Consider the following 13,987-nt stretch of genomic DNA (forward strand, 5'->3'; position numbering starts at 1 on the left):
TGAGCATGAGCATGAGCATGGTTGACTGCCAATGAGCTGCTACTCCGTTATTGACAGATCAGCTGAAGTTAAACAATGAATCAAAAATGATCAGTGGGAGCCAACCATCCGTTCACTGTTTAACCCCTGAAGACCCCGACTTTATTAGTCAATACCGGCGCCCTCCCAAGAAGCCTGCAGTTCAACGAAAGGGAGGAATGTTAGTCCGATAGTTGAAGTTGCAGACTCATCAAGCACATAGTTTTTCGCTATATACTTGTTGATACCGCTTGAGACCGTTGAATCCACAGCATCTCCTTCAAGCATCACGTGATTATTTTTTTTTTTTTGGTTAGTAGGATAAGGTATTGGCTTTTCGATGCCTCCCGAGCTACGACGCTATGGGGAGGACTTTCATAACAGACCCGTCGGCGAGCCTTCCGAGCAACGATGCTATGGGAAGGTCTTTCTGGTTAACACACAAAATCACTCACACACAGTTATTTTGCTCCACTATTAACTCAACGATCCAAATTGTCAGTGCGTCTTTCGTTCATTATATAGAAATGGCTTTTTCACCGCAAAAAAATAAAACCTTATTCGAAAAATTTAAACACAATCCACCCGACGCCGTGCCTTCCGATCAACGATGATATAGGAAGGGCTTTGAAAATCACAAAAGAAATCACTTTTAACTCCGCATATTTTTTACGACCACGCGCTCTCTTTGCCAATTATGCACTGATGACGCTGCATTTTCGGAGGGTAATCTTCTCCTCGCAGCACACAATACACGATAAAAATGCGAAACAAAAGGCACACAAAAAAAATCACTTTTCACTCCGAATATTTTTTACGACCACGCGCTCCCTTTGTCAATTATGCACTCTGCACTCGAACAGCGACACAAAAGAGATGGAAAATAACACGAAAAAACAGGACTTCGCGTCCCCACAAGCACCGCACTACTCTGAAGATCCTGCTCTCATTCTTGAAGAAAAACTGAGTCTTAGGCTTGACTACCGTGTTCCACCAAGTGCTTCTGTTTCTAGTGTAAATCTCACGATCCTTGAGCTGGTAGAAGTCGACGACGTATCTACACGAGATATCGTCCTTGTTGAGAAGACTGCTGTTGAGTTTCCAGTAACCTCACCCGCGTTGACAAAGCGCAGACTGGTCGACCAAAAACTTCATCACTACTGCTGAATGGTCCGAGAAGGCAACCGGAACCGTTCGAATTTCAACAACTTTGTCCAGAAACTGAGCCGAAACGTAAAACCGATCTAGCCGTGATGCCGATCCAGCGCGATGGAACGTGAATTCGACATTCGATCCATTACGCACATTCGCCACATCTTTGAGATGCATCGAGGTCGTCAAATCTTTCAATCCCTGGCACAAGTTCGCGGAGGTGCTTCGACTGTCACGTTTGTTAAGGACACAGTTGAAGTCCCCCCCAATGACAGTGTGTGAGCAGTTCCCCTTGATCACGTGCGGCGTGATCTCATCCCTGAACAGGTCGTCCCGTTCGCGTTTTTTGTTGGTCCCGGAGTGAGCATAAACATTGACAAGATTGATATCGTCACAGACAATGGACAGAATACGTCCACTAGGATCATAAATAATGTTCCGAAATTCCTGATTCTTTCTCACAAGAATGGCAGTTCCCTTGTCATGCTCGCTTATGTTCACAAAAGCTCGGTAAGCTCCGAGGAATGAAAAATCTTCGAATAAAACTTCTTGAAGGAATATAAAATCAAGATCTTCGTTCTGAACGAAATCCCGAAGCAGTGATTTGTTGACTTCTGTCTTAATACTATTTAGATTAATGGTGGCAATTTTCTTCGAGAAGGTCATTTTAGGATAAAAATTAAACTTACTTCTGTTGTTCAGGGGATGGGGATGGTGGTGGTAGTGGTTTTTTGAAGATCTGGTCGTCCGATTGTCCATCAGACGTCGAAAGCGCTCCCTGCGGCTCGCTTGTCTCCGGAACTCCCTTAGGATGACGGCGCTGACTCCTACTCCTCGAGCGAAGTGACTGCGACCTCAGCAACTTCTTCGAGGTATCTGCTCCAGGCAAAAACGACTCCGGTCGCTTCTTCGAACGTCCCTTCCGACCTTGAAGCTGCCACTTTCCTTCTTGATCCGGTTGTTTGCCTTGGTCTGGTGTCCCTTCAGGTTCCAAATTAGGACGAAAGACGGGCGACTCCACGAGTTGAACTTGCAGAGCTGACGGTGGGGATGTCAGACCTTCACTCTGCTCCATTGCTGCTTCCATTGGTTCAACTGGGACTTCCGGCTTGTCTGGGGGAGACTGCTTCCCGCCGACTGGCTTGCCAAGGGGCGTCATCTGGCAGGAATCTGTTTCCGATAACGGCCGGTTCAGAAAACCCGGCAGCAGAGACTTCACCGCGGCCACATCGCTGTACAGTAGCCTGTCCCATTTTGAGGTCATGTCGAGGAATTTCAGGTGCTCACTTCTTAAATGATAGATTATGATGTTAGGAACAATGTTTTCTTAGACAAGAAAAAATAATAAAATACTTTCTCGCACCCCCTAGTCGATTTACTGAAAAAAGTCACTTTTTTGAACAAATTTTCTAAAATCGCTTGGAATCAATACAAAAACTGTTTCGATCAGGTGTGTATTATCTTCAAACGATAGGTTTTTGTCCATAGATTAAGATGCACTATCAATATTGGACCAAAATTTAAGTTTTTGGACTCTCCCAGGCGGATTTGTGTCGAAAAAATCGCATTTTTTCGAAACTTTTTTCAGAAATGTTCATTTAATTTAGGGTAGCCTATTTTTCCCAGTAAAACCAATACATGCAGCTTGTAGGAAATTTCATGGCGAACATTTTTCCCTCTGAGAAAATGCAATTTCGACACTCCAGAGCCGAGATATTTGAGTTTTAGTGAGGAAAAAAGTGCCAATTTTCAAAATTTCTCAGAATTCAGAAGCAAGGCCTACTAATTACACGATATAGCAAGCATATGTCTCAAAGGTCAAGGTATGCTTTTTTATAGTAATTTTGGCGGCTGAATCCAAATCTGAAATCAAATTTCGTGTAAACAGTGATGTTTTGGAGCTACACCCTTTTGGAATGTTATTTGCGTGTTTAAGAGGCAGTTTTTGTAAATATTACTCGGTTTGTTCTAGAGGTCGTATCGAGGTGCTCCGATTTGGATGAGATGAGATGAGATGAGGGAAGTGGGGTAAAACGGGCATTGAAGTTTGAAGTTTCCAAGGATTTCGAATATGACAAAATTGAGACTAAAAAGTGCCGCTATGGATGCTGTAGGGACAATAACTAACGTTGTAAAATGTTTTTTATAGAAAAATCGAAAAACTATGAGAAAAACTGCGATTGGCCAAAAAGTTATTACCGTAGGATTATAGTCCATGAAATTCCCTAACTTTTGAGCTAAAAGAGTATGGGTGTTGGAGGCTGTTGCAAAAAGATTTTGAGGTTTTAAAAAAATCCATTTTTAACAGTAATTTTTTTTTTTCATCATCCCGGTACGAGAATCGAACTCACGACCTCTGGATTGGAAACCCAGCACGCCGCTAGTCGAAACCCATCCCCTACCGGTCAGTATTCCCAGTGAGCATATTTACTCTTTTAAGGGATCTGACTTTGCCGAGCCAGACAGGAATCGAACCCATCACCTTCCGCTTACGAGGCGAAACCCGCAAAAGCTATGAGAAAAAGTTAAACTAATCCTGGATGTCTATGGCTCATTTTGAAGTGCTTCTAAAGACCTTTCGAATGCATCTAAGAGTGTTTTGAAATGATGAAGTTTTACTAAAATGCGAGCAATTTTAAGATTTTTTATGTTTTTGGATCTCAAACTTCAATGCCCGTTTTACCCCACTTCCCTTTGTCGTAGAGGGCTCATATTTGGCATGAGTTCATCTCATGTATAGACAAACAAACGCTGAAAGTTTCATCCAAATCGGAGCACCTCGATACGACCTCTAGAACAAACCGAGTAATATTTACAAAAACTGCCTCTTAAACACGCAAATAACATTCCAAAAGGGTGTAGCTCCAAAACATCACTGTTTACACGAAATTTGATTTCAGATTTGGATTCAGCCGCCAAAATTACTATAAAAAAGCATACCTTGACCTTTGAGACATATGCTTGCTACATCGTGTAATTAGTAGGCCTTGCTTCTGAATTCTGAGAAATTTTGAAAATTGGCACTTTTTTCCTCACTAAAACTCAAATATCTCGGCTCTGGAGTGTCGAAATTGCATTTTCTCAGAGGGAAAAATGTTCGCCATGAAATTTCCTACAAGCTGCATGTATTGGTTTTACTGGGAAAAATAGGCTACCCTAAATTAAATGAACATTTCTGAAAAAAGTTTCGAAAAAATGCGATTTTTTCGACACAAATCCGCCTGGGAGAGTCCAAAAACTTAAATTTTGGTCCAATATTGATAGTGCATCTTAATCTATGGACAAAAACCTATCGTTTGAAGATAATACACACCTGATCGAAACAGTTTTTGTATTGATTCCAAGCGATTTTAGAAAATTTGTTCAAAAAAGTGACTTTTTTCAGTAAATCGACTAGGGGGTGCGAGAAAGTATTTTATTATTTTTTCTTGTCTAAGAAAACATTGTTCCTAACATCATAATCTATCATTTAAGAAGTGAGCACCTGAAATTCCTCGACATGACCTCAAAATGGGACAGGCTACTGTACAGCCGTCCTTGCGCTGGGGTCTTGGTAACTGGTGCTGCTCGTCGGGGACAGTTCTGCTTCACGTGATCGGGGCTCCGGCAAATGAAGCACTTGTTAACAAGACCATCATAATAAATTCTGGCTTGGAAGTGTCGGATCCGGATCTGTGGGGGTATCTCCTTGCTGATCTCCATGTACAGTCCGCGAACTGTAGAAAACACCGGGAACCCGGTATCTTGATGGTACCTTTCCCGGACCTGCTGCCGGACAGTGCCGTATTGCGACAACGCCTGATAGATTTCCTTGTCGTCAATCTCTGGGGGAAGATTGAAGACCCGCACGTACTTGAAAGAGTTGTCCGCATCCGAAACTGTTACCTCCGTGGTTGTTCCGTCCGAGTAGCTGAAGTTCAGTACCGGCTGCAGGGCCTGGATGGCCGCACGCATCAAATTCTCATTTTTGAGCTTGATCATGATGGCTCCCAACTCCTTGTCCTTGTGGACCGAGTAGATTTCTTCCGGCTTGAAATGCTGTTCCCGGCAAAACTGGAACATTTCCGCGTCCGTAGGTTCCTTAGAACCACGTTTGAAGGTAACCTTCAACGTGTTAACTCGCACTCTTTTCTCCATCTTTCCACCAAACGTGGTATCCGGGTATAACCTCACTTCGCGCACACAATAGAATTCTGCAGATCGCAGCAATCACACAACGGACGAGTCCATTGTTCCGGTTGAGATAAAAGGCTTGGAATACGCTATCGACGAGCAATAGAGAAAAAACGTCTAACCACGAGCACGACTCGACGTCGAATGCAGTTAAAATCCTAAATTCTACAAACACTATTTTTTTTAAACCCGCATCCTAACCTGACACCCACATTAAGATAGGGAAAAATCACATATGTAGCGGTTCATTGTACAAATGTGATATTTCCACTATCAGAGAACCTCCTTGTCTCGATGACAGCTTACCGGCCATCGATTAAGCCTTGAGACTACGCCAAAGTGGGTTCTCGCAGCATGAAGTGGTGTCCATGTGTAAAAATGGAAGCTTCAGCAATATACTGAACACTTCGATTTTAATTCCACATCGAATCAAATCATACTCTTTGCCAAACAAGCATCAAACCTATGACACTCATTATGACAAAGCCCAGGGAAAAATAAAACAAGATACATTTTAAACAAAAAAAGTAAGGTTATTTTAGCTTTCAAATTTGATTTTGCACAAGAAATTCATGGCGCTTTGGTTGTTTTGAAAAAAGATATCTAGATTGAGTAAATACTGAATTTAAAACAGAGCTACGGTGAAAAATGCCTATAGACTGACCGAAAAGGCAACAGTAGAAATTGTGAAAACAATCAAAAAGTGTAAAAAGTGACTGCCAAACAATGAAAAAACTGAAAAACGAAAGGCAATACAAGGAGGTGGTAAAATAAGTCCGATACTGCCAGGAACAAACAAAAATTAAATAACTAAAATAAAAAATTTCAAAATGATACATAAAAAAGCAGAGAAGTAAAGGTTTTAATAAAACAATGTTGCTTATAATAACATCATACACATCAGAAAAGAAGAAATTAGCAAGAAAACTTTGTAAAATACTCAGAATTCATGCAAACATGTCTTTTCTTAAGTTTTATTGCTTTTTTTTTATCTATCCTCCCAGAATATTTCCTGTCATTATCGATTGCCAAAAATGGCCTATTTTGTATCACTAAAATTAACAGTGCTGAAAAGTATACAGCATCAGAAAATTGCTGAAAAGTTCAACTTTCTGATACTGTTTTTGAGTTTGACCCTCAAATTGACGCCAAATAGTGTTTAAGCAAGGAATCAACCATTTCGATTTCGATTTTTCAACACTCTTTGTATTCACCCAACTCGGTAAATCACGTTGGATAAATTTACGAATCGTGCTGAATTGGAGCTTAACATTTCAAAAGGACACATAACTTTTGTAAACAAGAGTGTATCCCTTTCACTCAAATGACAGTTTGCATAAGGTGTGAGAGGGATACACTCTTGTTGACAAAAGCATGAATTTAGCAAATTATAGTATGTTCATTAAAAAAAACACTATTCTACATTTTTTTGGGATATTTCTAGCAAACATTCGTTTATGTTTTTTTTTATATCCAATAAAAAAGATTTAAATGAATTAAGCAAATATTTTGATATTTTAACCAAATTCGACGTAATTTTGTCGTGATTAATGCAAATCTCATTAAATATCCTGAATTCCAAAAACTGCTGATTCCAGTTCCTCAACTTGTTGTTTACATTCTCAACTCGCAGCGGCGCAAAATCGCACCACCTCGAGGGCGGATATCAAAACAGAGAAAGAAGCAGCAAAGTTATGCTGAGGTTACACACAGACGTAGAAACCACCGCAAAAAACGAAAACATTAATACACTCTCAACAAAGAGAAGATTTTCCCCACAAGCTGGCTGGTTGGATATGGCAAAATCGAACAGCAAGAAAAAAAAAGCCAGAGGTTTAAAGTCTGATCACGCAGCGAGCAGCTGAGCACCAGCTTCGATGTTTTTGTAGTTGTTGTTGGGGGGATCAACATCAAGAAGAAGTCTGAGAAAGAAGTATTATACTGAAGGAAAAAAAATCTTTGCTGAGAACAGGAGACCGGTTGTTCTCCTCAAAGGTTGGTGGAGAATGGGGAGGAGGAGTATTACGTTCTAAGATTTGGAGTTTTGAGTTGTAGAAATGGTAGTTTTACGATATTTCAAGTTTGAAGAAGTTTCACAAAGTCGAACAAAGGTCTTCCAACGGGTATCTAGGTCAACGACTTCGTTTCGCTGCTTAGAAATCTTCTAGTTCGTGCTTCGCCTAGCAATCGAAGCTAGTGAAACTAGTACAGTTACTTAACTGTAAATCTACTAATGACAACACTGTATTCCCTTTTCGGTTGAAGAGCTCACCATGTGCTTCGACAACTTTGTTTATCTATATCGACTCGACGACGACGACAACGACGTTGAACCGACTCTCCTTGAGGATACACTCTCAAGGTCAATCGGCTTCCTAGTTTTAGCGATATTTGTGGAGAGATTCAGCGAGTTTTTACAAAGTTCCGTACTTGAACTGTTTCTAATAACTAATCAATATCGTTGATATTTACCCAATTTCTGATAACAGCAAATTATCCACTTGAACAGCCATTGTGGTCGTTCTTGAAATGTGATATGTCTAGGAGGTTACACAATCTGCGACTTTTTATTTCTGGCGTACGCCGCCAAATTTAGAACTTTTTCAATTCACTAACTTTGGTCACTAGTATGAACTAAATCCATAAAACTTTGTTTCCACTCTTGATACTACCGGAACACACTTTTCCCGATTTCTCTCTCTTTTGCACAGCTTTCACTCACTCTTCCCAACACTTTTCAGCAGTCAAAATTCACAAAACTGCGTTGTTTTTCACAACAACAATTACAAAACTCCCATAAAAGTCGTTTTCTTTTTATATCTGGAGCAATCGCGTAGTAGGCGTTGTGAGCAAAAGTTAAGTCTTCCTGAGGAGGTTACTATTTTCTTCAATCGGTTTACTATGATCCGGAGCTGAACTCCCGTACACCAGAGGAGTAGGAGGGAGGGGTCAGTCAACACACGACTTGACTGGTTGCGTTCGCTAGACAAAGTGCGACCCAGCCGCCGTGGACGGTGCGATTTTACGTTTATAATAATCATATTATTTTGGTTGAGTGTTGAGAGAGAGACGGCAAACAACAACAACAACCTCCCTAAACGAACCGACCAGTCTGGTGAGGATGGCACCAACACAGACGAGCAGAAATAAAGGGAGCGCGTTAGACTGGTTTGTTGTTGTTGTTGAAGGAAGAGAGTAAAGAGCGCGAGCGCTAGTTGAGAGTTGTACAGTTTGGTAGTGAAACACCAATACAAGGGGAGATGGAAAAGTTTATGGAAAAAAAATCAAAATAGTAAAGTTCGTTTGAAGAATTATTGCTGATTTTCACCGACTTTTGTTCCAGATCCTTGGTTTATTTATCACCATTTCTAATTTCAAAAGATTTTGCTATTAAAAAATTTCTGAACGATTGGAACACTATTTTTAAAATATTGGTAAAACTGTTAATCATTTTGTTGCCCTCTAAGATTAAATCCTGAATCTTCAAAAAGCACTGGAAATTAAACTCTATTTAGTAGAACTCTATTTTTGTAGATTGTGTCTGATGATTTTAATTATATCGTGTGACTTTGCTAATATTTTGAATAAAATAATGTTTTTCTGTTGTCAAACTTGGTCTTATTTTAACTAATATTCCTTTCTTTTTTGTCAAAACAAGTACAGTCCAGACTATTATCCAAATAAAACATTGTAATATTTATTGTATCTTGGAATCAATACATCTTTTATGTCAGAGAAATGTATTTCACTTCTAAAAATGTTTTATTTCACCTCTATTCCAGTTAAATGTCACTTTTTAAGTCTAAATTGGATAATATCACACCATAAAAGAGTTTTTTTAATAGGTCCTATAAACATATAATACAATAGCTTATAGGACCTTTTCAAAACAAAAACAAACTCTACTAATTTTACTCCTTACAAATTTACACATTTGTTTACAGTGTAAAGGAAATTAGGAAAGAAATCGTGTTCTTGTTCCTCGACACCATTTCAGTCCGATTTGAGAGGATGAACGCCTGTTACATTTCCAAACGCAATTTCACAATATTTCATCACCGCCATTTTGGATTAAAAATTTCCAAATCACTTTAGAACATTTTTGAGGTCATATTTGAGTTCAACTACCCAAAACAAGACATTTGTTTTTTTTGTGGTTCGACTATCTGAAGTGAAATTTTTCAAGATTTCGAATAATTGAGTGTTGATTATGTTTTGACACACTTTGATGTGCCTTTTTTCATTTCACTTATTTCATTGTTTAAGCATTACTTGTGTGAAGTCACTATCGTCAGCTGTGATGTGGACTACCTTTCAACAGCTGATTAATTCCAAGTTGGGAACAGAGTTTGCGGGTTCTTAAAGAATCGAGTAAATATAGGGGAAATATGCCCATTTTAAGCCTAATAAGCTGTCTACTACTTCAAAATCAAATACTTCAAAATGCATTCTAATCAGTCGAGTGCATTGGGCCACGCCTATTTTTCTATTTTCAGCTTAGTTCAGCGCTCTTTGGGGTCTGCTTAGTGCTGCCAAAATTGATGAAATTTTAATAAAACTCTCACGAAAATTAGCATTTATAGCGAAAGTTTCCTGGCAGCACTTGCTCACTCCAACAGGCGCTGCACCAGCATGTTGGTGGTGTTGGTGGCCACCCTTTGTTCTTTATTTTCCTTCGCTCCTCGCTCGGTTTTCTTCAGCCTTCGATTGGAATGGGTCGTCAAAATTCAAACGTCAAAAGGCTTGGTGCGTTTGTTTTTTTGATGGCGCTTGCTAATTATTAACAGGTTTCAAGATTATTTTTCAAGTGAGTGACTAACTAATGAGCAAAAGAACATTGTGCCGGTAGTTGAGAGCAATTTTATATCTTAAGCGCTTTGAAATCGTTAGCGCAAGTGAAAAGATATTGATGGCGACTTTCGTTAAGCAGTTAACCTCTGATCTTGCGTGTGGATGTGTGTGCCATCAAAATGATGAGAAATGGTCTCGCAAAATAGAAATTATGATCAAAAGTGCATTAAATTTAATCTTTTTGGCCAGTAAATGCCATAAATCTGCGTGCTTACTCGAGGCGGTGCTGCACAGTAAAAAATAATGTAAATTTGGAAGCTGTAATTTTGGATGGTTGAATATTACCTCTTTTATGATGTAATTTTACCTCAATTTAGACTACTAAAATTAAAATTACTCATTTCCAGAGGTAAAATTACATCTTTTTTCAGACATAAAAGATGTACCCCTCCCCAGATGTAATATTACCATGATTTTTTTTCTGTGAGTTGCTGGTAAGTTTATAGCCTAAATAGTATTTTTGGAGCTTTAATCAAGCATCAAACTGTCCATATGACGAAGATAGGTGTTTAATTAGAAAGGGTATATTTCCCCTACTGAAGTTACCTTCAAGTTACAAAATAACCTTCGAATTTGATGTGGCTTAAAACTTACAGTTTGTTTTCGTATCAAAAAAATGTGAAATACTCTCCAAAATGTGCATTTACAAATAAACAGCAGGGGAAAAATGAGAATGTAAAAAAAATTAAAAACATCAAAGAAGAGATGTTATGTTTTTTGTCGAACATAAGTTTCTCAAAATGTTCTCCAGAACACAGGAAAAATAAAAATATTTGAGTAAAAGTTCAGGCAGTAGAGGATTTCAGCAGTTGTTGATTATTTTTTTCTATCTTTCGACTCTGACCAGAGTCTGAGTTATATTTTGACAGTTTGCTAAGGGCCATCAGTTCATAAATACTGCGCTGTTCTTGAAATTTTAAAGTTCATAGATTTACTTATAATTTGAAAACTTCGAGCCAAACATTTCATTAGGGCACAAAACCAAAAAGTAAACATTCGGGATTATTCCACTATTCCACTCCATAGAACACTCCCTACATGCCCTCCAAGAATCAGATTGATAGCAAACAATTTCCTATTGAAAAAATCAAAAAAACAAAAGGGCACATAACAATGTTCACTCCAAACCAGAAAAAAAGTTCAATTGTGCCCTTTTCTTTTTCGTTAGTTTTTCGTGGTTAAGGAACTTTCTATGTTATAAAGTGAACTTTTCATACATTCTTAACACTAATTCACTTCAAAACAAAGTTTGGTTAACGTTTCACCAAGGGTTTCTGCAGAAAAAAACTTCGTCGAAATACAATATTGAATACGGCCCGCGGCTGCTGTTCAGTACACTTTTGAAGAATTTTAATGTTTCACATACCTTATCTGCTCCATTCGATCATAAAACTTCACCAATTATCAAAATTTCCACTGAATTCCTCATTATTTCTAACTAAACAAAAGGGCCCATAAACATCATTCAAAACAACAATCCGGTGACAGCGCTTTAGTGCCCTTTTAGTTCTCTTCGAAATTGCATTTAGAAAGGGCCCATTATGAACAGCAGTTGGAAAGCTAAAAGGGCCTAATAACGAGATTTTTAAAAATTATGAGTTTTATTGCGAAAATCAACATAAATTAAGAAGCAGTAAAGCAGAGTTGAGGATAATGGTGTGTTTTATCGAATCATCAGTAAAAATACCATCAGTCATGCTTATTTTTTAAATAGGAATTGAAACAAGTTGTCCATTTTTTGCAAGCGATTTTCTCGAATCGCGGTTTTTGCTTTTGTGCCCTAATGAAATGTTTGGCTCGACTTATTAAAAAATTTTAGCTGGCAATAAATTAATTTTTGTTTAAATATTCAAAAAAATTGACTTTAGGAAACGTTTCACTTTAAAAATTATTAACATTAATTTTGAAGACAAACGAAAATTGTTTGCAAAACACGTGTTTTTATCATTTCATATTTCGGTATGGGACAAAAAGACAGCTGTAGTTGAGCGACAGAAAATTGATTAAAAAAATGGAAAACTGCATTTTATTAATTTTAAAAAGATTTGACTATCCAAAACAGATAATGATTTGATAAACTGTACTATTTCAAGTATAAACTTATTTTGATTTGAAATTATTGTTGAATAAACCGAGCTCATACACTGCGCTCAAATAACTTTAAATTGGTGTTTTTCAGTGTTTTATCAATTTGACTCATTATTCATACCACTAGATTGGGTAGTCAGATCTTCATATTGCAGGGCACTTCTGTACTTACAACTTATGATAGGGAATTCATATCTCCAATCCAATTTGTGCTCGTTGAAAAGGTATTTTAATTACCTTTCCAACGATAGTTCGCATGAAAGATCCGGGCAACGTTTTCATCAAAATATCTGAGATCCGGCCTCCGAAAAGTGCATAAATAACACTTAAGTGCTGAATACTTTTGATAGAGTTGTTAGATTTTCAATGTTCTGAACTCGTTGGAAAGTTCTTTCGAATACCTTTCTAAAAATGTATAGCACCTTTTCAACCTTTCACCAACCTTTCTTACAAAAACCACCCTTTTTACAATGATGCGAACTTTAGTCAAAATCGATTTTTAGCATAACTTTTGAAGTACTTTACTAAACATAATGGTATGAAAATATGACCTATGGACCTGTAAACGGATCTATAAACACAGATCCGGACAAAAGCCAGTTCCGAGAAAAGTGAGTGAGAAAAAAAGTCTACGTCCATCCACACACACAGACATTTGCTTAGAATTTCATTCTGAGTCGATATTTATACGTGAAGGTTGGTCTACGAGGCCTATTCAAGAAGTTCATTTTATTGAGTGATTTTATAGCCTTTTATCAGTGAGGTAAGGAAGTTTGTGAGGAAGGCAAAAAAGCATTTTGACAATCAACTTTTATCAAAATGGGGTCGCAAGCTCAAATTTGATGTTAAAAACAAAAAAAAATCAAAGCCCAAAAAAAAAATTTATTCGTGATTCGATCATCCGAAGTCCCATACAAACCTTCGAATAATCTAACTTCGGATAATCGAAACTTCGGGTAATCGAGTCTGGACTGTATTTCTTAATTTTGGATATTAAAGTAAATAATAATTTAAATAATATATCTGCTAAACTAGTTTCTCTCAACAATAATTTCATGCGAAGTCTGATAATTTCGGTATCACTGTATCCATTCAACAACGAACTCGCAAATTCTGCAAGTGAAAACACCATCCACCAAACTCACTCAAACAACGAGAAAAAGAGAGAAAAACAACGAGAAAAGAGAGCGTAGCGGAAAATTTATGCTCATCATCAACACACCCGACTGGTTATGTAGGGTGGCACTCGATGGAGCAACATTGTCATTCATCTCCGAAAGCAGAAGAGGAAAATTCAAACTCAATACCACGACTACTACGATAAAACGCCGCTACGCGGCAAGAGAGCCCGAGAGAGCGCCGCCAACAAAGTGTGGAGAAGAGAGAAAAAGGCAGATAAAAAAAGTGCAAAAGGAAACCATGCTGATCACGCGGTGACCGAGTGATAGGTGCGTGATTCGGTGTTGTTGTTGGTTTTGTTGCTGTTTCTTTTTCTGTAGGGTGGTGGTGGTGTGGTGGTGATGTTCTCCAAAGCAAAAGTGGTGTGAGAGTGGAGTTTCTTCCTGGCTCGCTTAGGTTAGGTTGGGTTGGGGTTTGGGGAGTCGCGGGTTTGGGAAGGTTCTTTTGTTGTTGCTTTTGCTCTGCTAGTGGTGGTGGAATGTTTATATTCCGTAACAAAGTCACCTCCGCGTGGACGGCGGGCGGC

General features: G+C 38.4%; 2 protein-coding genes across 5 annotated transcripts in view; both read right to left on the reverse strand.

The window, feature by feature from the left end:
- Window positions 1-13,987, reverse strand: part of LOC120413506 (quinone oxidoreductase) — a 48,762-nt gene that overhangs the window by 13,633 nt on the left and 21,142 nt on the right. Inside the window, exon 1 of one of the 4 annotated variants that reach the window (XM_039574363.2) lies at window positions 7,816-8,335. The exons of the other annotated variants lie outside the window; for them this stretch is intronic. Coding sequence (XP_039430297.1) covers window positions 7,816-7,856 — 41 coding nt within the window. The 5' untranslated portion in view covers window positions 7,857-8,335. Of the gene's footprint in view, window positions 1-7,815; window positions 8,336-13,987 lie in introns of those variants that run through there. 4 annotated transcript variants of the gene reach the window in all.
- LOC128093043 (hepatoma-derived growth factor-related protein 2-like) overlaps window positions 1,775-13,987 on the reverse strand; it is a 160,982-nt gene continuing 148,769 nt past the window's right edge. Inside the window, exon 2 of the mRNA XM_052708483.1 lies at window positions 1,775-4,693. Coding sequence (XP_052564443.1) covers window positions 1,856-2,434 — 579 coding nt within the window. The 5' untranslated portion in view covers window positions 2,435-4,693 and the 3' untranslated portion in view covers window positions 1,775-1,855. The remainder of the gene's footprint in view (window positions 4,694-13,987) is intronic.

The sequence above is a fragment of the Culex pipiens genome, chromosome 2 (genome assembly GCF_016801865.2).
Source record: "Culex pipiens pallens isolate TS chromosome 2, TS_CPP_V2, whole genome shotgun sequence".
NCBI lineage: Eukaryota > Metazoa > Arthropoda > Insecta > Diptera > Culicidae > Culex > Culex pipiens.